The 24,910-nt window shown below is 40.7% G+C and overlaps 1 protein-coding gene across 1 annotated transcript; it reads left to right on the top strand.

Moving 5' to 3' along the window:
- Positions 1-72: 72 nt before the first annotated feature.
- On the top strand, positions 73-23,228 carry LOC144798138 (maestro heat-like repeat-containing protein family member 2A). Its single transcript, XM_078668891.1, has 12 exons — positions 73-344; positions 6,970-7,062; positions 8,579-8,657; positions 9,138-9,251; positions 9,897-9,958; positions 11,754-11,873; positions 14,247-14,354; positions 16,175-16,295; positions 18,424-18,464; positions 18,780-18,921; positions 21,893-21,945; positions 23,094-23,228. The coding sequence occupies exons 1-12, from the start codon at positions 324-326 to the stop codon at positions 23,226-23,228; spliced, it is 1,089 nt and encodes a 362-aa protein (XP_078525017.1). The 5' UTR covers positions 73-323.
- Positions 23,229-24,910: the final 1,682 nt, after the last annotated feature.

Genomic DNA, 24,910 nt, shown 5'->3' on the forward strand with positions numbered 1-24,910 from the left:
ATCAGTTTTGTCTATTGGAATATTCTGCCAGTGACAGATACCACTACCTTTGCATGACAGAATCACTTCCTAGTGAACAGATGTCAAGTGCAGCTGCCTCTCCAGGGAACCTTCTACTTCCACATGTGGCTCATCTTTTCTTAGTAGTTAATGTCTAGTGTGTGGAACTGAAAACCTGGTGTAATTTATCTTAACAGGTCTGGGGGCAGGTCATCACCACTCTGGGACATTTGGCCTCCATTCTGCCAGAGGAGCAACTAGATAAGGAGCTTCCTTGGTTGGTCAATGAAGTTGAAAGGCTCCAGCCCCAGCTGCCTGCTGATATGGCATTTCGTTTGCTCACGGTGAGTGTGACCTTTATTTGCTGTCCATGCTTGCCACTTCAACCAATCCCAAATGATCCACTCATAATGAACACTGTATCTCATAATGAGAGATTAGCTGCAATGAAACACTACATTATTGAGAAATGAGGGTAAATACAGAACTACAGGATTCCATTGGTGAGTTAGTTACACCACAGGTGGAGTTGTGAGATGGTTCAGGCCTCCATCATATGTACATTGGGCCAACATATTGGCATTCCGCTCCCAACAGTACCAATGTTGTGGGTATCAGAAATTTTGGGATGTAGGAAAAATGTATGATTCCAAGTTTGCCCCTTAGGTAACCCTGAGAAATAGAACCACCACACCTATTCGGACAGTAATTCCCCACTATTTGACACATTCACGCCTGGTAATTATTTCAGTTTTGAGCTGGTGTATTGTTTTGGGAGATGAAGGATTACAGGGAATATAGTTTTCCAACATTAATTCCAAATACTGAACCAGCTCAATTGTGATTAGTACACAATCCATGAAGGCAGCCAGAGAAGCAAAATGCACATTTGTATTTGTTACATATGAAATCGGGATTAATAAAGGAGAAATGTGGACCGAAGCAATTGTGCTAGAATTTAAATAAACATCAACAGTGCTGAAATTTGCTTGACCTGTTGTTGTGATACTGGGTAAGTAAAATTGGTTATGGAAGTGAAATTGAGCATACTGACGCTCCATCTTGATGCGTTAATCATAACAAAACAGCAGATCTTCAGTCACTAGAGCCCTGACATAGGTCCCAAGCAGTAATTGGGCTTACTAAAGCCCTAGTGACCTCTTATAACAAACAGTGTGCCATTGCATTTTCTCTAGTCTGAGAGGCTGCTTACACCCTGTGAAATACAAGTACATTTACAAATGACCTTCACTAAGGAGCCCCATGACTTTGTATTGCACTCCTGGTGACCGAACATACAGGTAAAACAGTGAAGTCTTAAGAGGAGCACTGGAAATGTATCATGTTGGTAATCAATAATGTGTTGGAATTATAGAATACTACTTTTAGTTGCTATAAAAACAAATATAAGCAAAGGAAAGAGTCCGTAGTTAGAGACGTGCAAACTGTATTAGCTGAAAAAGCAAGAGTGACGTAGACCTTGGTGGACACAATATTAGAATCATTACGTCTCCAATCTGCCAATTTTCATTTCCACAGAACTATTGTTTTTAAAGCTTGAGAATTGTAGATTAATGTTGAGGCTCTAAGTGGAACAGTTTCTGATAGGTCTGAGCACTTACAGTTAAAAGGACAGGATGTTCAAATTTCCTTACAAGTCCTTCTTTTGACAGTCTCCACTTGTAATAAAAATTTGAATACCAGCTACAAACATAAAAACATGACAGAATTTTGTTGTATGGCATATTGACCATATACATAATTTGAGGTTGTTCCCCCAATGAGTCTTACAAGCCTTCATTGCAGGTGATCATTCTCCTCATTAGCATCTGTGTAGCTAAATGTGTTCCTAAAACTGCTTTTAGTCGTCACCCATCTTCTGTGTTGCAGCTCCTGCCTGCACGTTGCCTTTGATTTTCATAAGCAAACACTATCCGTTTAGGCTCCTCTGTACTCCCATGGTTCACAGTGTGCAGGGGTGCAAGAGGGACATTGAGCAATCCTGGTCCACAACTGTTAATAGTGAAACAGATGTAGCAGCGCATCGATGGATCCAGGTTTTAGAGGAGCACCCCAATTATGTCTGTATTTTACTATCTAACAGCAAAAAAGGGGAAAATGTATTTCCAATAGTGTTCATCCACCCATGCTACATCTAAGTGTGCCCTTTGGCTTGAGGGTGTATTTTGCTGACTTTGGATGAGACTACATGAGTGGAGTGTGGATCACTTGGAGAAGCAGGCAGATAACTAGAGGACCTGTAGGATGAACAGGGAGAAACAGGAGGGTGAAAGGGAGGTCAAACAGAGGAGGCGGACAAGGGAACAGGACTCTCCAAAAAGTTCAGTACAACTGAATGGAGGAGGACCAAGATCATTTAACAGGATTAGGAACACACAGAACTGGATTTCCAAGATAATGAAGAGAAAGCAATAGCAGGAGGACCATGGCAAAAACCTCGAGGATCAGGCAGCCAAAAACCACAGTCGACCAGGATGACTGAGACCCCAAGGATATAAGGCCCAGCATGCCCAAGACAAAGAGGAGGATCAGTAAAACCAGGAGAATAAGTAGAATGAAGTAGACCAGAAGGACCAGAACCAGGAGGCCAAAGAGGAGAAGAAGTACAAGTAGCCACTTTATTAAGCGCCATAGAAGCCAGAAACTAGCTGACTCCAAACCCTTTCGGTGGTATAACAATGAATGTAGGCAAGCAAGAATTGCCCTTGGCAATGCTATCAGGGTTGGGAAAATGGGTACAGTCCGTACTGCAAGATATGAATACAAAAAAGCTATCCATAAAGCCAAGTGCCTATGGGATGAGCTTAGATGGCAGGACCTAAAAGAAGCTAGTTTGCAGAATAATACCAAATTAGTTTGGAATATCATTAAGTGAGGCAGAGAGGGTCAACCTGATCAGCCCCTAATTCATGTCTCTCATGAAGGATGGGTTAATTACTTTAGGTCCCAATATGGGCGTAACCCATTAGATGATCAAATGGAAGAAGTTAGTTATGTTTTTTGTACTGATGAGGCTTTTAATGACAAAGAAGTTTTAGCAGCTCTTAGTGCAGTTGCTGGAGGTAGAGCGCCAGGACCCGATGGTGTCCCTGCAGATGTGTTCCTCTACGACAAAATACGATGGGGTAGATACATCTTGTTGGCAAATGCAACGGCCCAGGGTGGCCCGATCCCGGTTTCCTGGAAAGGGGCCATGATAATTCCAGTATATAAAAAAGGAGATAAAACTCAACCGGGGAACTACAGATCAGCGTGATGGATACAATTCAGAAGGTAGTTGGGAGGTTGATCCTAAACAAAATCTTAGATTGGATTGAAGAGAATAGTATATTGCCCCCTTTCCAAGAGGGTTTCCTTAAATACACTAGCACCATTGATCAAGTCATTCATTTTATTCTTTTATAGTGGAAGACTGTTACATTGGGCAAGGGCAGCCTTTGTGCTGCCTTTGTCGATCTACGTTCAGCTTTTGACCTTGTCCCTCGTTCCCGGTTATGGGTGACGTTGAGGGAATTAGGCCTATCGGACGAGATCCTAACCTTCGTAATGAGGCTGCACGAGGGCAATCATGCTAGAATCCTCTGGGGAGGGCAGGGTAGGGTCACCACCCAGTTTCCAATTGAACGAGGGGTACGGCAAGGCTGTGCAATGGCACCAACGTTATTCTCTTTGTATATTAATGGAATAGTGGACCGTTTGTTGCCAGTGAATACAGATGCCCCTTCTCTAGCAGGTGTAAAAATTCCGATTTTAATGTTTGCAGATGACACATTAATTATTTCCAAGACTCCTAATGGCCTCCAGTGAGCTCAATCAATTTTTGAAGATTTTTGTGCTGCTCGAGGCCTGGAAGTTAATGTGTCAAAAGCGAAATTCATGGCTTTTAATCCGCATCGAAGTTTTAAGGGGAGGGTTTTTATGAATAAACAACCACTTGAACTGGTCAGGGCTTTTACCTATTTGGGTATACAGTTAGAGAAGAAACTTAAGTGGGACTGCCATATAGATTTAGCAGCCCTGAAACATCGACAAGTTACGGGAGCTTTAAGTCTGGAGCATAAAAGGTCTCTAAAAAAAAACAATTAGACCAGTCCTCCAAGTTTATGAATCTAAAGCTGTTAGCCCCGCTCTTTATGGTGCCGAATTATGGGGGTTTGAGAAAGCAGCACCTTTAACTCTTTCTGTAAATAAATTCCTCCGTAGCATTACCAATTTCTCAAAAAGCACCCCTCTTAAGCCACTTAGATATGATTTGGGTAGAAAAGCTATTATTGATGTCGCCAAGTTGCGTCCGATTTTATATAACAACACATGAAGTCTCATCATATGCCTCAGGTTTTCTGGATGTAATAAAATCTGATGCCTTTCATAAAATCGGTTGGTTAAGAGGTGTTAGGAATAGCCTGATTGGCCTGGGAATGAGAATGCTATGGGAGAACCCATTAGAGGCTTCTTTTCCCTCTAAACATCCTAAAAGAGAAGTATTGGGAGTGGGCTGCTTTTAATGCTTGGAGTAACTCTGACTCATCTTCTATGGTGGGAATCTTCTTAGAAACAAAACTCACACCCAGATTAGAATCCTATTGGGATAATATCACCAGGCCGAGAGATAGGAAGCTTTACTTCCAACTCAGGGCAGGCTCCTTACCTTTAAAGTCCCTTATGTCCAGGTGGACTCCCACAAGTGATAACATCTGTCCTGCCTGTGGGAGTCATAGCGAAACAGTTGCCCACCTGCTATTTGCCTGTCCCGCCTATGCACTCCCTAGGCGAGTTTGGCTGGCTCCAGTGTGCAAACTACTTTGCACACTTAGGAGCGCCAAAGCGGAAAGGCTTATGCGCACCAGCACTTTACCATTTATCACAATAGCGGTAGCCAAATACCTAGGATGGGCGTGGGCTATAAGGCTGAAACCTAAATCTGGGTAATTCTTTGGTGAGCATTCATTTTAACTTCCCTTGCCTGGCCACTGAATGTAATTGATTTTTTTAAATTGTTTTTGTCTGCTGTAATGTATTTCATAATGCAAAGAAAATTGAATTAATGTAACTTTTATCTCGTCCATTTGCTCTGAGATCTACGTTTTATCAAACATTTTTAACTATCCAGCCAAGGCATTTTTAACTGTATCTAAATGTTGTTTGTTTTGTGCTTTTATGAGTATACTTCGAATAAAGCTACTTTGGAATGGAATGGAATGGAGAAGAAGGATGTGCAAGTGGAAAGGGAGGGTCATCGGGAGGACCAGGATCACCAGAACAAGATGGAAGAAGATGGGCAGGTCAACACGGAGAACCTACACCACTGTGAAGACCCTACACAGAATGAGGAGGAGGAAGATGGCCATGAGGATGAGTAGAAGGGGAGGTGAGGGTCCAGGACAGCCAAGAAGCTTAGAAACTCCAGGACCACCAGAAGGATTTGGAAAACTTGAACCAACAGGGGACCAATACCATGTCCAAGAACTAGGAAAACCAAGAGGATCAAGACCAGGAAGAATAGAAAAAGGATTTCTAAGAGGACTGGGAGAATAATGAGGAAAACCAGGAGGAGGGAGACCAGTAAGAGGAAGAAGACCATGAAGAGAAAGCACAGGCTAGGAGGTCCAAAACAGCAGCCACCACCATGACCACCATGAAAAACCTGAGGGCCAACACCAGGATTGCTAGAAGTAACAGCACCAGAGGATCCAGAGGACCAGGAAGAGGATGACCAAGATTAGCTGGACCATGAACATAAGGACAAAGAAGATCATGAGGACCAGCAGTACTGGGACCCGAAGAATGAAAAGATTGAAGAACACCAGGGCAAGAGCACCAGAAGAACAACTAGGAGGGACACAGAAATAAGCACCATGGTAAAGATAATCCTTTTAACAGGCTTAGGATCTCAGGAGGATAAGGGCTACTTATGGCCAGTGGCCAATACCTAGAAAACCAGGACCAAGAATATGTAGATGAAGACCAGGAGGATGATTTTGAGGAAAATATGAGTTGACAGAGAGGAAAGAAGAAGAAGAGGATGATCAGGAGGAAGAGACCTAGAAAAGGAGAACATGAAAATCAATACGAAGATTAAGAGAACTATTAAAAGGAAGACCTGGTAAACCAGGAGCATGAAGAGGAAAACCTATAGGTGGAAGACCAGGAAGAGGAGAATGACCAAGAGGAGTAGAGGGACTAGGGCAACCAGGAAGTCCAGGAGCACTAGGATTGCCAGGTCCACCAAGAGGACACAACCATCAAGGAAATTACAACGGGACACCCATCAGGAGAACTAGGGACAGGAAAAGCAAAGGCTGTATGATGATATGAAAAGGAAAGAGAGATCAACAAAACTGATGGGTACCATTAAGACCAAGACCAGCAGGAAGACCAGGAGCAGGAAGACCAAGGCCAGGAAGGAAAGGACTAAGATGGCCAAGAGGATCTAGACAGTGCCATAAGAAGAAGGAGTATCAGACAGCCAAGAGAACTAGAACCACCAAGAGAACTAGGACAACCAAGGCAAGGGCCATCATCAACAGTGGCTAAGAATACAGGGCCTACGATGACAAGTGAGTCTAGGCTACATGTGTTAGGTCATGCCCCTGTTAAATGCTGAACATGTTCTCTTCTGGTTCCTTGATGGACTAAAATCCAACATCTGACTCCAACAGATAACCTCTACGGAAATCACTACGTGGATCTGAGAGATCTTAAGGCACTGTGAGTCAAGAAAACAGAACAACCAGGAAAGAAAAAATTAGACATAAGCACGGTCATCTGTCAAAATCTACTTGTGGTCATATGTATTTAGAATTAGTACACAAGAGAGCTCATTTGCACACCAACCCACTCTTGCATTCAGACAGAATTTACACTTTGAAGTTTGTAATTCACCACTGACCATCATCATTTGCACAAACTGCCCTTTGGCCTCATCTCAATTTTCTTATCTCCTTGCAGACCCTTGAGTTATGCATCAAGGCAGCTGTTACTAAGAGTTGTAGAGCCCTGAATGGAACTGTGCCAACCGTGCTTGCCGTCCTGCATCACCTGGTAAGTATATACATGAGGACAAACAAAGTATTTCAGTGGGAGGCGACAGACATTTCCTGTGTAACATATTGTAACAAATAAAGTTTCTCCTTAATCCAATTTATAGTAGGAGTGTTTTTAAAGGGCATTTGGGAACTCTCTTGCATAAAATATTAAATTATAATCGATAAAAATCCTATATGAACCAATTTGCTTCTAGGATGCTAAGAAAGAAGACAATGGATATAAATCTGCCAGTGTTGAGAGCTCCTCTGCAAGAACCACCCATAAGTCTGCCTCCCGGCAGCTCTGGCTCTGATAATAGGTAACAGAGGAACAGAGTGACAGGGAAAGGGAAGGGACCCAGGGGTAACACCAAGGATGGAGACCTGAAAGAAAAAGCTGTACCCAATAACAATGGTTTACAACAGAGACATAATACTAACAAAGCTTATCTCGGAGGTTCAATTGTCCAGTTAGACTTTACTATATAACATATACTGGACTCTTCATGACATTCCCAACAACAGTACACCCAATCTTAAATCTATATATTTAATAATAATAAGGCTATATCATATGCATTTGATTAATGCCATCAATCAAGGAAATTCAGTATTTATCCCACTAAGGTTCCTAAAGTCAATATGTGCAGAAACTACCCCACAATTTAGTTCAAATAATCCAAATACACAACATTTCTGGAATATCCTTACAATCCAAACTTGAAGCATTCAAGACCCCAGTCCACATATAAGAAGGCCCTCTGAAAACAGGTGCACAACTTGACGGCCATAAGCATGAAATTCCAAATAGCAATGCTGGCACGTGGAATCTGGAATGAATGGGAAACAAAAGACAAGCATCTCTGATGAGGGCCAAAGTGCGAGAACTGAATGCCGGTAAAGAAAAAAAAATGAAGTGGTACAGCAGAAACAGCAAGTGGCGGCGAGAACCGAAAAAGGGCCTAATGAAGCCACTGACAGAAACACTCGCTCCCCACTCTGCTGACTAGAGACCTGGGACGCAAAATGGGCAAAAAGTAAAGCAAAAAAGGCCTGCTCTGAAAAGCATGCAACCCACTATGCTGGCCAGACACCGTAGGACGCAAAAGGGGAACAGCTTTACTGTCCCCAGAGATAAACCAAGATGAAGTGTAACAACAGCCTTCGTCTTGATTACATTGAATAGCCGCCACTAGTGCCAGCTTTGTTAAAAGCATTAAGTACCACTACCTTCTGCAATCTCGCCAGACTTCTGAGTCTACAAACTATCCTAAAACCATAGGAAACTAAGACATCCATCTTAGAGTGGTATCTGAGAATTTGCACTTCCACCAATATAGGGCACCCTGAATATGCTGTATTCCACACAATTAATTTTACTGTACCGTGGTATGGATCATGGCCCCACAAGTCCTGACAAACTCCTATGCTATCATTCCCCCACTGGAAGTTATTTGCTGTCTTGATGTATGGGATTGGCTTTCAGATAGCCTAGCTTCCAATATTATTTATTATGGCTTTGTTATTGGCAGATCTGCACACCCTCAAGTGGGGTTTCCGATGAAACAGAAGAGCCACTCAAGTTGTCCACGGCTATTATCCTGTCACTGGGTGAGTTGGTCATAAATGTATGTATGTATATATTTGTGATACTGCAAGTATATATTGGCCTTTACTAGGGATCAGGTCCTCTGTAACATTAATTTCTGTACACTGCCCTGCACGTAACTTGATCGTCTTAAAAGATACTATTGCTTCAGTATTTATCTCCCCACCCAGTACATTGGTTGGCTTGCTACTGGAATATGGTGCCCAGTTTACTATATACAGCTATAGTAGTCTAATGAGTACCATGTGCTCGTAAGATCATAATTAAATGTTGCAGACCATTAATAACATACCTCCTGGACATGCGTTGAAGAATGGCCTTGATGGGCTGCTCCCCGGCATTGAACTCAATGCCGGGGAGCAGCCCATCAAGGCCATTCTTCAACGCATGTCCAGGAGGTATGTTATTAATGGTCTTGCATAATTTTATGTTGTGTTATATTTCAATTATGTCTATTTTTTCTTTTCACTTTACTCTTGCAGCACATTCTCACTCTAGTGAGGTCCATAAATATTTCGAAAGTAGCTTGATGCAGATAGGTGCAGAGTCCCGTGCCACAACATTACAGCTGCTCTGCAAGCTCCTTTCGGAAACTGGTAAGACTGTCAGTGGGTGGGTGGCAGTGTGTGATTTAGGCAGGGAAAATAGTTAAAGGGATAAAATGCTTGTCATAGAATCCGGAGCCCTAAGTTGTATTCCCAACTTACTCCCTTACTTGTCCAACATGGTGCAGCTATAAGCAAAATACTTCAATTTTATATTCTTCAGCTACATTAACTGCCAACTTTTCCTGGTAGAGCACTGCAATTTACGAATAAAGTCTTGCTTACATCAACTTCAATTATGTGAATCATGGTGAAGAAATAAAGGAGTGCCACTGTTTTCTTTTCGGTTAATTGTTCCCATTGTGAGCCATTAATGGGACAGGGACACTGTGAAAACCGATCCTGACATAGACACTGGACAGGAACAAAAAGGGAAATAAAATATGGAGCAGGTCGACACAGACACGCTCAGTGGTACATGATGACACAGACATGCACGGCGAAACAGGAAGGCATTGATAGCCCCATGGGGGTCACAGTCACAGACTCACAAAACAAAACTGAAAGACAGGACCCTCAGGGTGGTGATCACAATTGATAGCGGAAACTTCACTACTTATGTATTAATCTTGATCTTAATAGACAAAGTCAATATCTATGTGTTATGAACATTTGGTGTATGGCTTTATTTAATAGATTCAGAAGGTGCCTTTTATCTGGATGCTGTCCGTCACGTGCTTGAGGATGACAATCGCAAGGTACCATCAAGCTATTATACGTGTGTTAAAGCACTTTCATAATTAGCAACTCAATCTAATTAAGTTATGCAGTTTTTGCATAGTGCAGTAGTCCTACTTACATGGACTCAGAGCTGTGGTTTGCACACCACAATCTGTTGACTTTCTCCAAGGCAAGTCTTCAGTGGAGGTGTTGGGTCATGCAACCTCCAGCCATTTCTGTCAGTTCAGTGTGTCTTGTGTTCAATTGTCTCCCTGTCCAAGTGGACATATCCCAGTTTTCCTGCCCCAGTCTGTGTTAATGCATTATTTTCAGACCCAATCCCAGAGTTTGCTGATCCCTAATTGTTTATTAAATGTGTGTTAAAGGAAAGTTTGTGTATGCTGTTAACATATTTGGTCTGTATTTCACATTGAGTTGATCTGTAATACCCCTCACTGAGGAGGAGAATGTTGATGATCAAATAAGGGGTTTTGAAGTTCAGAATATTAATATCTCCTCAAATCTTTAACAACCGTGGTGTAAGGTATTTCAAATGTCTCTACCAAGAATAATATTTGGGCTATGTCTCAGCGAAATCTCACCAAACGTGGCTCGATAATACAGGATAATATTCAATGTGCACGTTTGAAAAGTCTGATTGTGATATAAAAGATGTATTTTATGGAGAAATTGGAATATATGTGACTTTCTTGATGCCATGTATGTCCACAATGTGCCTGACTTCAGTGCCATGGAGAAAGCAAGTAACTCAGTATCAGAATCACCATGTTCAGCATGTTAGCAAGCACAGGACATAGGCACAAAGGAAAATCAACAAAGCTGTTTTCTTTTGATAACGAACAAAAGGCTGTATTGCCATAACTTTGTCTCTATTGGATTCTCTTTGAGAGGTGTATTGGGTTTGTCATTTTTAACCTCAGGGCACGATATAAACCAAGTTATCCTTAGATATTTTTCAGATTAAACCAGGAACATCAGAGACAGGACTCTGCTAGGAATGTTAGAATCACAGAAATCAAGCATGGATGTATTCTTTGGCAGTTGAAGCCATTGTGGCCAGATTGTGCCAATATACAGCGTACCATGTTAGGGATGTGAATTTTAACTCAATACTGGATACAGGAGACTGTGACTATTTACGGTCTTGAGCCAAAACGACTTCTTGAAAGTGATATGGATCAACCAAACAACAAGGTGTGGGACAATGAACTCTAAGTACTGCAACCCATTTGTTATCTGCTGTTCGTGTTGGGATGTCTGCTCAATCTTACAGGTGGAGTTATACAGCGGCCATCATTCTTCCCACAGACGACTCTACTTTTTTTAATTCCCTCAGCAGTGGAATCCACAGCCTATTGAATTCTCATTTGCATTTTTGTAATCAATATCAGGTCCTGAGAGCTTTGTTGTTGGTTGTAACCTACCTAGGCATATTTTGCAATGTTTTTTTAAATCTATTATCAAATCTCAGGCACCTATAGAAGGTGTAGCCCACCTGGAATATTTGAATATTCCCTCAATCACACTTCAGTCAGACACTCTGTAAAAACAGTTTAATTAAATTGACTCTAGTTTCATTCTCAGAGTGTCATAATAGCCCTTTTTGCAACATACTTTTAAAGGTTGTATCCAGGTACTGGCTTTCCACACATAAAAATGTATATCTGTCTACTCTGTGGACAAAAGGAAGGAGAGAATGCATGGTTTTCTCACACTCCCTTGCTACTTTCTCACTGGAATGTGTGATTTTCTCCTATTCGTACACCAAAAGGGTTTCTCACTAACCATGCTTACCTTTTTTCTCAATTGCAGGTTATTCTTGCCACTTTAAGTTTGATGTCCAGTTTAACAGCCAAAGGTTTTTATGATGTGAACGGAAGAGCTGTGATGGATTATGTGCTTAAAAAAAACAGCCTCCTTATCAAAGAGCAGGTATGAGGCAGATGTACATATTTGGGTAGGTGAATGTGTTAGGGAACAGCAACAGTAGTCAGCATGCAAGAAATAAGTGGACCTTTTAGCCCCCTTGTGCCCCAATGTAGTTACTTTGCCATATAATATACATTGGCAGTGTCACATATTTGCCTCTGGTGGTGGAATATCGACCTCATGTCCCTCTCGTTAGTTCCCATAGTCTCACCTTGACATTCTATGTTCTTCATTTGAGCTTGATGTTCTCTACTTCCACTCCAGTGCGTCTTTCTCCCTCCGTCACTTTTATGGGTGTGCCTTATCCATTTGTCTGCTTACATCTGCACCTGAAATTCAGCAGCTGCCCATCAGTGCCAACACTGTACATGCCTTTTCGTCATGTCTTGTTCTTCCAGGGTGCCCATGATGTGAACCAAACCACTCAAGTGAATTTACTTATAGCTTTCACTTCAAGAGTCATTCTTCCAGTACACCCATCTATGGTTTTTCTATTATAGTGAAAAGTTTAACCTAGTGTACCCTTACTAATGTGGGGTCTGAGTTAGTGATGTCAAATGCAAGTGGAGTCGTTGTCCCGAAGTTCAACTATTGCAGCTGGTTTGATTCGTACTGTGGCACTTCTGGCAATTTTATAACTTTTATCCTGCTCTTATGTTGTGCAAAATCGTCCACTGTTGTGAACAACGAGTTTCAGAAAGTGGTCTGATAATATCCTTTAGTTATTCTCTTTCTCCTTCATTGCCCCCTCTTCCACAGGCCTCATGTATGATTTTGTATTGGGCACTTCTTCTGTTTCTTCTCTTTTCTTGGACCATCTCAAAGTCATTTGGGCACTTACACTTTGATCCTATCTCTAGTAGCTGGAGGACACACCTGTCATCTGACTAGGGGCCAGGAATGGGTGTTGGATCAGTGCTCTTCACTGGTGCTTGTGGGGCTGCAGGTGATATGTGGCAGCATGGGCAATGGCAGGTGGCATGGTGTCTGAAAACTGCAGTATTCTTGTCTTTGTCAGTGTCTCTGGGAGAATAGGCCACAGTGGTTTATGGTCTCACCAATTCCTCCATAACAGCAGAGGTGCCATGACCTTCTTGATCACTGTGAACCTGGTAGGATTTCCTCAAGCATGGCCAATGCATCCATGTTACAGAGTAGTTGTACAGAGTAGTTGTACCAAGATGCACAACTCAAGTCCATGCTCAGTAATATGTGTGGGGATTGGGCACTACTGATGACGTCTGGTATCCATATCCTTGGGGCCTGACCATAATCCAGAGTGTCTGCAGTCCATGCTTAGTCTTACTCTTGGGTTCCCATTAAGCTCAACTAATAGATGAGCCAGACACTGTCCATAGTTTTTTTTACCACAGGCCAGAGGCATCATGCCAGGAACAATTCAGATGCCTGTCCTTATGTTGCATCGCATTGTAACAATGGTGCTTGAATACCTAGATCCCATTTTAGTAACCAGATGCACATGTTGACTGGCATGAGTGCAAAGAAATAAGATGCTCAGACACTGTGAGAATGGGACTCGCTCCATACACGTCTCAACAGCAGTGCTCCCATGCAGTATATAGGCCTACCACACAATCCAGCCTATGTGAGACAACTGGCTCTTAGACTTTGCCGGGGCTAACTGGGAAATTTCTTGGGTGATTGGGCAAGGCACATGGGCATTCAGCGAATGCACTGATAAGCTGTGTTTTTCACTGATAATACATTATCTAGTGGGCTCCTTCCTGTTACATACCCCGCTTTATCGTTGAAATGCCTAACAGGGCAAACTACCAAATCCTACACAAAGTAGCACAAACATACTTCAAATCAGTATTTCATATCAGCACTGCCTCCCAAAAATGCAGTTCCCGGTTTTGTCTTATTGAGTGTAAGAAGTACCATAATGTAGCACATACTTACCCATCAAGCAGCAAGGGGAGGCCTCATGGGGCATCACAATCTTTGTAGTGAGCAAGAGAGACTACCTTGTGGTGCCAGAGGTGCAATGTGTCAGATGTAGTGCCCAGTGCATCAGAACCTTACATATTATAAGTGAGTCCACCGGTATTTTCACTGTATATGAATTGCTATACACTTCTCCGCCAAATGACCATATACTTTTATTCTCTGTAGAGCGGAGCATGGGTGCATAACCTCATTTATACATTTTTATTTACATGTTTGCGGCTAGTGGTTTTAATTTCACATTTGAATTTAAGCCAAGAGGTTCTCTCTGTGCTTACAACCTTGATTTGAAAATTGTGATGTTTTCACTCTAAAATCTCTTGACCCTCCATGAGGAGAGAAAACACAGTGAAAATGATGTGAAAATATATGTTACTTTACTTCTCTTGCTTTTCCACATTTTCACAGGGCATTAGTCACATGGATCCTGAATCTGATGTTGAAGAAGAGACCATCCACATCCAAATCTTTCAGCTCCTCAATAAAATTGCATTACGCCATAAAAATACTGACGAGGTAAGTGAGAAGGATGTGAAATAAGGTGGGTCAATAAACTAGAAGTGTACAAAATATAAATTGCAGAATGTCCAAAGACTCCTCAATTCCCAGGTTATCTTCATTATCCTCTAACTCACATAATAGCATGTTTTAGTAAAGCTCTCTCTGCTGCATGTTTGTATGTGGGAAATATGCACATAGTGATCTGAACCATGAATGCATGTTTAAAATGCATTCCTTTTTCACCCAAGTCGTTACCATGATTTGCCTTCGGGAAAGCACTGGACTTTGGAATAGTATTTACTATTCCAACTCCAGTCTGTGCAACTGTAGGGAAAGAGTTGGACTTAAAGTACAACATTAGTCCAACAACGCTTTCCTTCAGGGAAGTGGTTGTATTGGCTTGCTTGATAAAGGAATACATTGAAAAGACACATTAGGGCACGTACAGCAATTACGAGTCTTGCAGGGCAATGTGTTGGGATCTTAAATACCTTAAAAACATCTTGTCTTCCTGCCAGAAGCTGCCAGAAAGACAGTGGTCCAGTCTTTAATCATGTTGAGACTGTATTACTGCATTGTTCTGTATCGGGGAGTGTCACAGACATGATGAAGAAGACGACAGTGGGTGCAAAATATGGCAGCTTGGCTGCTATTTCATCTGCCTAGACACTCACCATCAGCCCCAGCTCTACCAATGCTGCTCTGGCTTCCGTTAAGGCATTGGGTATATTTCAAAGCCATGTGCTATTGTCACAAGATTCTCAATAATAAAGGCCCTAAATATCTTCACCTCTGATCACACCTTATCTTCCTAAAAGAAATCTGAGATCAGCTGATGCCTCTCTTGCATCTATCCCCAGAATCAAAAATGCTCACATTGGAGGCCATTCCTTCAACTACTTGGCAGGCAAGATGTGGAACTCCCTACCACTTTGGCTTAGGCAAGAAAAATCTGAAATACGATATCGCAAGAATTTAAAAACATGTTTTTTCACGCTAACTTAGATTAGGGAAATTCATATTCTTACTCTGTATAATAGGACTGATACCCCAGTGCTGGGACACGCAGCTGACGCAGCTTTATGCTTTATAAATCTCATTATTATTATTATTATTAGTGGTTTGGACCAAGTTGTTAAGGCACAGCGTGATTTGAGACGCGATGTAAAGTCTGTTTCCTCTGCTGCAGGGATAGAGGTCTGCTGTCCCATGCAGTCCTCATTCCCAGCATTTCCGGCATTCATAGAAGATTGTCGAATCCTACCTCATTTTTTTTAATGAGGCAGGTTTTTCAAATTAGTCTAAATAGCCACTTTGAAACGAGATTGAATGGCACATCAGTCACATTGCAAAACATAGCTACTCAATCTGCATCTCCTATTTGCTACTTGATACATCAAGCACCAATATTTCATATCAACAGGGTCGTTCATTCCCAGCCATAGCTTTGCACACTCTGGCACATTTATAAAGATAGTTCTGTTTTGTGATTGTTATGAGGATAACAGCAGATAATGAGATCATTTACAAAGCAGCTCACTCACAGGGTTTTTGGAGAATAAATGTTGCACTCATTCTCTGCAAATAATTGCTCGGATATAGAATCACGGATTGTAGCATTGAACAGGGTTGGTGCTACATCAGTGCAATACCAGCAATCTGTCTTGGACCCCATCAGCAAGGAATGGTATCAGGAAGGGGATAATTCAAATGTAGCCCCATCTCCAGAAGACCCACCAGAAACCCTCCCACTGGCTATGACTGTTTATCTGTGGGAATGCAGCCTTATTAAATGCTAATGATACTAATAACACATTTGCTGCTCTTTCTTGCAGGGATTTTGGAAAGAGATTTTGAGCTACATGCTGGAAGATGACTATACTTCATCTGTGCCAGCACTGTGCCAGATGCTACTTGTTGTAGATAAGAAAGCAAGCATCAACTTTCATGAATGTGGTGAGTCTTAAGCATCCTACTCATTGACACAGTGGGATCTACCATTGAAGGTGGTTAATGCTTCCTCCTCCACTCCCCAGATCCCCTCTTACTTTGTCATGATCAGGCATGAGTTGAAGAACCAGTCCATTAGCTCAGGATGTGATGGTTGAGTTACTATAGAATGTGGGTGTCAATATTTCAAATAACATTTATTGCTCTCCTTTTAGAGATAGATGTGTCTGTGCTGATGTTGCTGCTCGCTGTGAGCCTTATTCATAAGGAATTAACTAATTGCTGTGCCTCAAGCCATTTGGCTGTGCCACGCTGCGTTAATTCCGCAGCACCGGGATGCTTCATATCTACAATGATATAATGGATCCCTTTGCTCTCCCAGTGCTGGTGCATAATTAGCTGCCATGCACCTATGAAGGCACCCTTGTACCATGGTGCAAGGGTGGCAGCGTCACAGGGATGATTGTTTTTGTGCAGTAAGGCATATCTTTGGTTTTATGCAGTTAGGCATACCTTTGTGCACAAAAACAATCACAATAGGTAATTTCCTCTTCCTAAATATGCTGCAGTATGCAGTACGCGTAGAAAGAGGTAAACAACGAGGAGAAATAAAAATATGTGTTCTTGTTGCACCTCCCTATACCTCCCCCTGCGGAGGTGTAGCATTTTTACAGATTTCCAGGTGTACTATTTCTTGAAAATCTGGAAATGCGGCAGAAGCCTTGGGTGTTGCGCAGGAAATCTCACAGCAAAACCCATGGCACAACTGTTCCACACAAAGTGTTGCGTGTAAAGGGGCCATATTTACAAGGGCATTAAAAGCCACACAGGGTGGCTTTACCTGTCCTTGTAAATATGGAGCAGCAGGTTGCACTGCTGGTGTGTCTCAAAAATTGATGCACAGGTGGCACAAAGGGCTTTTAAATAATCCCTATATACTTTTTGTAGTTTGCCAGACATAAAGTGACTTTCCTGTTTGTTTCAGCTCTTAGTCTGGTTAATGCTCCTACCCCCTAAATGCAATGTACTAACTGTCCCAGGTTTCCACACACCATGAGGCTACTGAGGGCTCTAATGCTCCTCTTCAATCCTTGGAGTATTCTTGCTCTCCATGATGTTACTTCTGTCTAGTATGTTGATCATACCCTGCTGGGTATGGTACCTATTTATGTGTTGTTACTTTTGCCGACCGCAACAGGGATGTATTTTATTTCTCCATGGAGTTACTTTTAGTTATGATATTTGTCTCTGCAATGTTTCTGGTTCAACATTTTGGACTTCAGCTCCATACTAAAATGCTAGTTATTGGCCCTCACTTGTAAGCAGGGATGCATGATTAATGATGGTAAGTGAAAATAAATATTTTGACTGACTCCAAGGTTACGAAGGAGATTCGTATCTGGTGGTGAATACCTGTAATTGCTATAATTCCAGGGTTCCAATTAGCTCTCCCCGCTCAACTTTCCAGTGGATGTGTTGATAAAGTGCAAGTGACCTGGGCAGATGGTATCATAGTCTATTTATTTGTCACTCATGTTAGGAGTCCTGAGCAGAATCGAACAGGCAAAATATGTGCTCGTTCTTGCTTGCCCCAGGTCGTTAAACTTATTAGAAAATAGATATGCAAGAACATGCTCTGGAGTCCTCTTTTCTTCTGGGGTATCCGCTGTCAGAAAATGGCTCCCATTTTTCCATGGTCCTTCAGGATGTAAAGCACGTCCACGGCTAATGACGCATCCTCTCTTATCCCACTGGAGTCTTCTATCCCTCAATGAAAGCTGTAGCAGGAACCTATGCATGGCAGCTTAGGTAGCTCCTCCTCCAGCTTTCATTCCTTGACAGCAACCACTAAGGGAGGGAGGAAGAGAATTGCAGCATAGGCTGTCAAGGTACTGTACACCCCTGGGCACTCCTTAGTGGTAAGGGTGCCTTTGCCAGTATTTGCAGGAATTTCAAAGCATCCTCATGACCGCTAGAGGCTCATTGAAATGCCACCCATCACCCATCATCTTCTTTACAGGTACTACTGGGTGTCTTAAGTGTGTGTGTCAGCCATGTGTCTTCCTTTGGCAAGTATTGCTCAGTAATTTATGGATTGAGTATGACATATCTTCGTTCTTTTGTACCTAAACAGCTAAAGAAATTCCAATACACAGACTCTTCATAAGATTGCTGGTGAGTGAGTATCACATTCCACCCCATCATATTCCACCAGATCCCTCTTCCCAAGTTGTTTGCTGCCATTTCTATGCAACCTGCTAATAGAGATCTTAAATTCAACTCAGCTTTTTTCCTTTTGAATTTGATGGTTTTATTTCCAGTAAATTGGTTATCAGTACGACATGCTACTTACATTGAACAGAAACAGCCAAAATGTGGTTGGTACTAAGTACTGCGTAGAGAACAAGGTAGCATTTCCAGAAGTTTTAGGCTAGAGAATAGGAACTCATGACAGAATCACTTTCTGAATTCTTTGTTGTGGGTTTTCAGGTAATTTCTTCATATCCTCGCTGGGATGTCGAAAGGGGAACTTCAGTCTTGGCTCTTCTTGCGCGGCTGATTCCTGCAAATTACCCATTTCTAGCAAAACTCCTCAGAAAGAAGATCCCCCCGCTGATAACATATTTAGAAGGTGAGACCCCAAAGCATGAACCAGTGAGCACACAATTTAAACAAGTATTAATGTCATTTCAAACAACCATTGACCAATGACAAAGCCATTAAGTCTGGTGTTGGCTGCTAGCTTTTAGACCTTGTCCACTCATGTTTTTTTCACGTTTTTATAAACTTGTATTGTGGTGGGAGATGATGCCAGGTTCATACCAAGATAAAAAATACTGTTTTGGTTTCAAAAGGTCACATTCTTAATAAGTGAAAATAATGTGTGTGTGGATGTGCTCCTTGTGAAAAAGCAGAATGCCATTGTTCACAGTGAAGTTAGCCAAAGTCAAAATTGGCCCATGATGTATGCTGTGGAGGACAGAAGAGAATGTGAATGATAGGACACGTTAGACCAGCAGATAAGGAGGTCTGGCTGAGGGCTTGTATAAGTAAGTAAAAAAAGAAATAGTCACAGTCTTTCTTTGTAGCTGGCCGATGCCATACTCCAAACCGTATGAGGCAATAACTGAAACGGAGTCAGGTATCTTCTTGCAAGTTCTGGGTTACTTCCGCATATAACAGAAAGGCAGTTGACACATTGGTTTGCCGAAAAAATCAGTTTAATACAAAGCTTCTGCCATGAAGCGCTTCATCTGTCAGACGCAGCCTTGATCACATAAGAATGCGGCATCTTGATTCAGTGTTTTAAAGTACATATGTGCCAAAAAATTCCATAAACATAGAAAAAAATATTTCTTCAGTATATCCAAGGTCAACATTATTTTAGAGCACTACCTGTTTTGGCACCTTTTCTTTTATTTCAATTGTGACTTATTGTAACAACTCAGTAGCACCAACTCTTCTAATGACTAAACTTGAAACAAAAACTCCTGGTGGCCTCAATACAGAAAAGATTTTGCACACACATTTATAAACACCAAACGCTCTCTCTGCGTTTGTATTAGAAGTAGGTATTAGTCAGGGTACATGGTAGGTTAGATTAGTCTACTCGGGCATAACATTGTTTGTGTGATGACTAAGGATGAACAGGGTATTTCACAGCAATTAATATGAAAGAAAATGTTAGAACTCTGGTACAACCATACGTTGCAGTTAAAAGTAATGTTTTAAATGTTGCATAATTGAATCCTACTATGTGAGAAGTTCACATGGAGGAACATTTAGAATAGTTGGTGATATTATGTTGTTAATAAATTGATTGATACATATTTCTGTAAGGTTAGTCACCCTTGTTTTCTTAAAAACAAGATTTATATTTCAGCCTGTGTAGCAGATATCATGCGGAAGTGTTTTATTGTGTTTTTAAGGTAGAATTAATTGCAAATTATAATGTCACTTATGTGAATTAGTCAGGTAGTTCCTACAAATCTATAAAGGATATCCACGTTTTAGACAACATAAACTAAGGGATTGGTGTCCAGACTGATTCCAGACACCCCCAAAGGATATGTTAGTATGTAGACCAGCTAGCTCACAGTGCCACTATAAGCCCCACAACCTTACCAAGGAGAGAATAGTTTCTGGCAACTATCGAGCATGAGAACCCTGACCCCTCAGGGATCATGGAAACAGTACAATACTTTTTGCTTGGTCACTTCTGCTCACTTTATCTCAGAGAGATACACAGACTAAATGGTGGGGGTGTTTTCAATAAGTATTTATTGAACCAGAGTCATTCTAGCATAAAATACATGTGCTGCAACAACCACGAGACAGAAACAGATATAGACGATTACAAGCACCAATAGAGTAAATAAAAAGTAGAATTCTACCATGGTGATACAATAGTGAATATATGCAGACATATAAATACATAAAGTTAATAGTGCGTACTCCTACGATGCAAACCCTAACTAGATGTACCTAAGTGTACCTAGTATGTATGTTGGAGTATAGCCAAGAACCTCCTAGGAAAGAGCAAACCCCAATACCTGATGTGAGAAAGCAAAGGACCCCATCTTGGTCTCGAGTGGACAACCCACAAGTAATGTCAGACGACTGCTAACTGGAGTGTCTGCATGCAGGGACTTCAGCGTCTCGTGTCAGCATGTCAGCATAGAATCTTTTTCCCCTCCGGCTTGCCCAGCAAATATGTGGTACTTATATACATGAAAGGTACCATCAGGGGTTCTACCTAGATGTGCCATGGTACTGTGGGCATGTAAGCCAAGGATGACGATAGTGGTGACCCTTATACAGAGTTATTATGCACAAGATTGTAATCCTGCTGTGATACTAAGAATCCTCATGCATAATAAATTAGGCTAGTTTTTTGAGAAAACTACACAACATTTATGCAGCACCTAACTAGGTAAAAGGTCAGGGCCAGAACTGTTATGTAGAGCAAGGTAGGACAAATGTCGGTAAAAGCTTGTGCGACTACCTAGGACAATATTGGAGTACGTTGGGTATTATAGCAAATTAAGAAGTGTTACAAAATATTTTGGTCTTTGATATAATAAAGGAGTATTTTTCTATGTGTATGTAATTTTAGAGCACATATGCACTTTTTTACTCTGAACCACAACGGCGATCCCCTATGTGATCAAGGCTTAATCTGACAGCTGAAATGCTTATTGGCAGTAGCTCTGTAATAAACTGATTTTCTGCAAACAAGTGGTGTGGTGACCTTTCTGTTATATAAGAAAGGAAACCAGAATATATAAACCTAAAATTACAACCAGATATAAGGAGCTAAAAGTGACATCAAGGGCACATGAACAACTAATGACCTTAAACTCAATTCCCAGGACAGGCTGAGCCAACAAACACATTTTGCACACTTTGAATTGTGTGAATCTACTTCTGCTAGTGCTTGGTATGTAAGCACATTAATAATAATAATAATAATAATAATAAAGGGTTTATGAAGCGCCTGGTGACGCTATCTCAGCGTATCCCCGCGCTACATTGCCTTTGAAATGTTGCTTGCTATTCACTTTTACTTACATATATTTCTTTTTTACCAACTACTATTTCAGCTTCCACGGAAAGAACCTTTGACTTGGCAAAGTGGAAATGCACGCTTGTTTCAGTAAGGATGAATTGCTAATGAATGTCACACATGACGCTTGTCTCTTTGTTTTCCAAAGCCACTCATTCAGCGTGAATATATGCAGATATTAAATTCACCCCATCATAGTGCTGTTCTGCTATGAGGTTGCAATATTCTCACCATATCCCTATTATTTCTATGGATTATGATTGTTACTATGATGTTGATTATGATTGTGCACAGAGGGGGAGCAGCTGTACCCGGTACATAACATTTCCCTAATATGTTATGTTTACCAGAGGCATAAAAAACCTTATTGGCCCACCTTGACATTCATAAAACTGGAAATTGCATGCTTACGACACCTAGTCCTACATGTATCAGAGTTTATCTGCATGTTTTACCCAGGTAAATTACAGGCTCCACAGTGATCATTGCATTACTCATAAATCTGACTGTTGTTGCACAGGGCTAAAAATGTAGCCCCTTACTGGTAATTGTTTCCTCCGACTCTTTTTTATCCCCCAGGATAGTCACACTAGCACAACGTTCTTCTTTCCCTGGATTGTCACACTATCACTCTTCCCACTGCATTCCACATTATCTGTAAATTCATATTCTGCAATCGGATAGGCACATGATCCATGCTCCCTATCTTCATTTGAATTGTCACTCTGTCACTGTATGTTTTGCCAGGCCATCACACTCCACTGAGCTTCTATTGTGCTCCTGAGAAGAAATGTTATGTTCCTTGTGTTCAGTCTTCACCCTTGTTAACACTAAATTTACATTCTGCTCCCTTGCTGGATACCCAAAATGTTTTTGCATGCTGCTTCTAAGTATGTGATATTGTTGCATAGTCCCAATGTGTATCCGGCTGGATGGCTGCACTGTTGCTCTTTTCACAATAATTTGTGGGCAGCATGGTTTTGTTGCATGTGTTTCTGAGTAAATCACGGCCACTGTCAAGGCCTCCTGTTTCTTCTGAGCACTGATATCACACCACACTATTTAAGCATTGCTGTATGTGTTCTCTGATTCTTCTGTCCAAATATAATTTCATTACAGAGGTTGTTAGCTGAAGTTTGTTTACCCTTATCTTCTCAAAATCACTGCAGACGTCAGCCGTGGATACTGCATTTACATTTCTATTACTGCATTAAAGTCTCTCACTGTTTTTCTTGCAGTTCCTGGGGACTATCCTAAAACAAGCCCCATACAGAGAATGGCATGTCTCTTTTATGGAAGAACTCACCGAACAGATTGACAGTTTTGCCCATCATGTGAATGAGGAGGTTAGTGCTCTCAAGGGTCAGTATTGAACCCTTGGAGAAGTCAATTTAACACAAAGTCGGAAAAGGGTAGAAATGTGTATTCCTTTAGTAAAGGTAATTTTTATAATATGGGTACACAGCATTGGGCTTAGCCTGTTGGGAAAATCAGGTATGGTTCTCCCACTCCCTGGAAGGACTGACCTACTAAGAAGCAGATGGAGATGAACTCCCTGAGGTAATCCTCTCCACTTGAATCAATAAAAGCCACAACATTTCAGGGCTATACTCATTTCCCTAATGGATCTCCTTTAGCCAATAGGTAGTCTTCATGTTTGAGCCAATCCCCATTCAGGGGATGTGAGGCCATATTCATGCAAAAAGCAGTGGAGGTATTGTTCCCATCAAAAAGCAAAGAAGAAAGGAAGGCGGGCAAAGAAGGGGGAATCTTAAGGATTATTTCTTGGTGCCCTCACACATCACTGAGGATGTAATGCTTCATAGTGGGCTTGCTTCTCATAGGTCCAGCGCTATAATGCCCTACGGGCCCCAAGAAGGGTCACTTTAGGGGAGATCTTTTTATTTTTGATGTCTGATGAGAAGTGCTTGTGTAAGGGCATTTTGTATGTGTGGGGTGATGTAAATGTGGGTACACAGTCAAAATATCGAGTTGAAAATTTCGACCTACCAAAATATCGTGTTTAAAATTTCAAAGGTACAGAATATCGATGTCAAGAATATCGTAGGACAGACTATCGACCCTGAGGTAAGTAAGATCGAATTCATTTATATCGATGTAAGTAATATCGAAGTTAGTAATATCGATAGCATATATATCGATGTAACTAATTTCAATGTTATTAATATTGATATGTGTATTATTTGTTTGATTTTTATTATGTATGTGTTATATGTTTTTGTTAAGTATTTAAATTAATTTTTATTATATGTGTATTATTTTTATATATTAATAAATTTATTTTTAAGTAAATTATATGTTTTAGTACCAGAGCGGGTTGTGGGTTTATAGGGGAATAGGGTGGGAAGTAATTTAATTGTAATTATTGATTGGCAATTATTTATTTTAATTGATACATTAATTATTTAATTGGTAATTAATGTTAATTTTTATTAAATGTTATGTTTTAGTACCAGAGCGGGTTGTGGGTTTATAGGGGAATAGGGTGGGAAGTAATTTAATTGTAATTAATTAATTTTTTATTTAATTATTAATTGGCAATTAATTATTTTAATTGATACATTAATTATTTAATTGGTAATTAATGTTAATTATTATTAAATGTTATGTTTTAGTACCAGAGTGGGTTGTGGGTTTATAGGGGAATAGGGTGGGAAGTAATTTAATTGTAATTATTAATTGGCAATTAATTATTTTATTTGATAAATTAATTATTTAATTGGTAATTAATGTTACATTTTATTAAATGTTATGTTTTAGTACCAGAGTGGGTTGTTGGTTTATAGGGGAATAGGGTGGAAAGTAATTTAATTGTAATTAATTAAATTTTTATTTAATTATTAATTGGCAATTAATTATTTTAATTGATAAATTAATTATTTAATTGGTAATTAATGTTAATTATTATTAAATGTTATGTTTTAGTACCAGAGCGGGTTGTGGGTTTATAGGGGAACAGGGTGGGAAGTAATTTAATTGGAAATAATACATTTTTTATGTAATTATTAATTGGCAATTAATTATTTTAATTGAT

The sequence above is a fragment of the Lissotriton helveticus genome, chromosome 12, assembly GCF_964261635.1.
Source record: "Lissotriton helveticus chromosome 12, aLisHel1.1, whole genome shotgun sequence".
Lineage (NCBI taxonomy): Eukaryota > Metazoa > Chordata > Amphibia > Caudata > Salamandridae > Lissotriton > Lissotriton helveticus.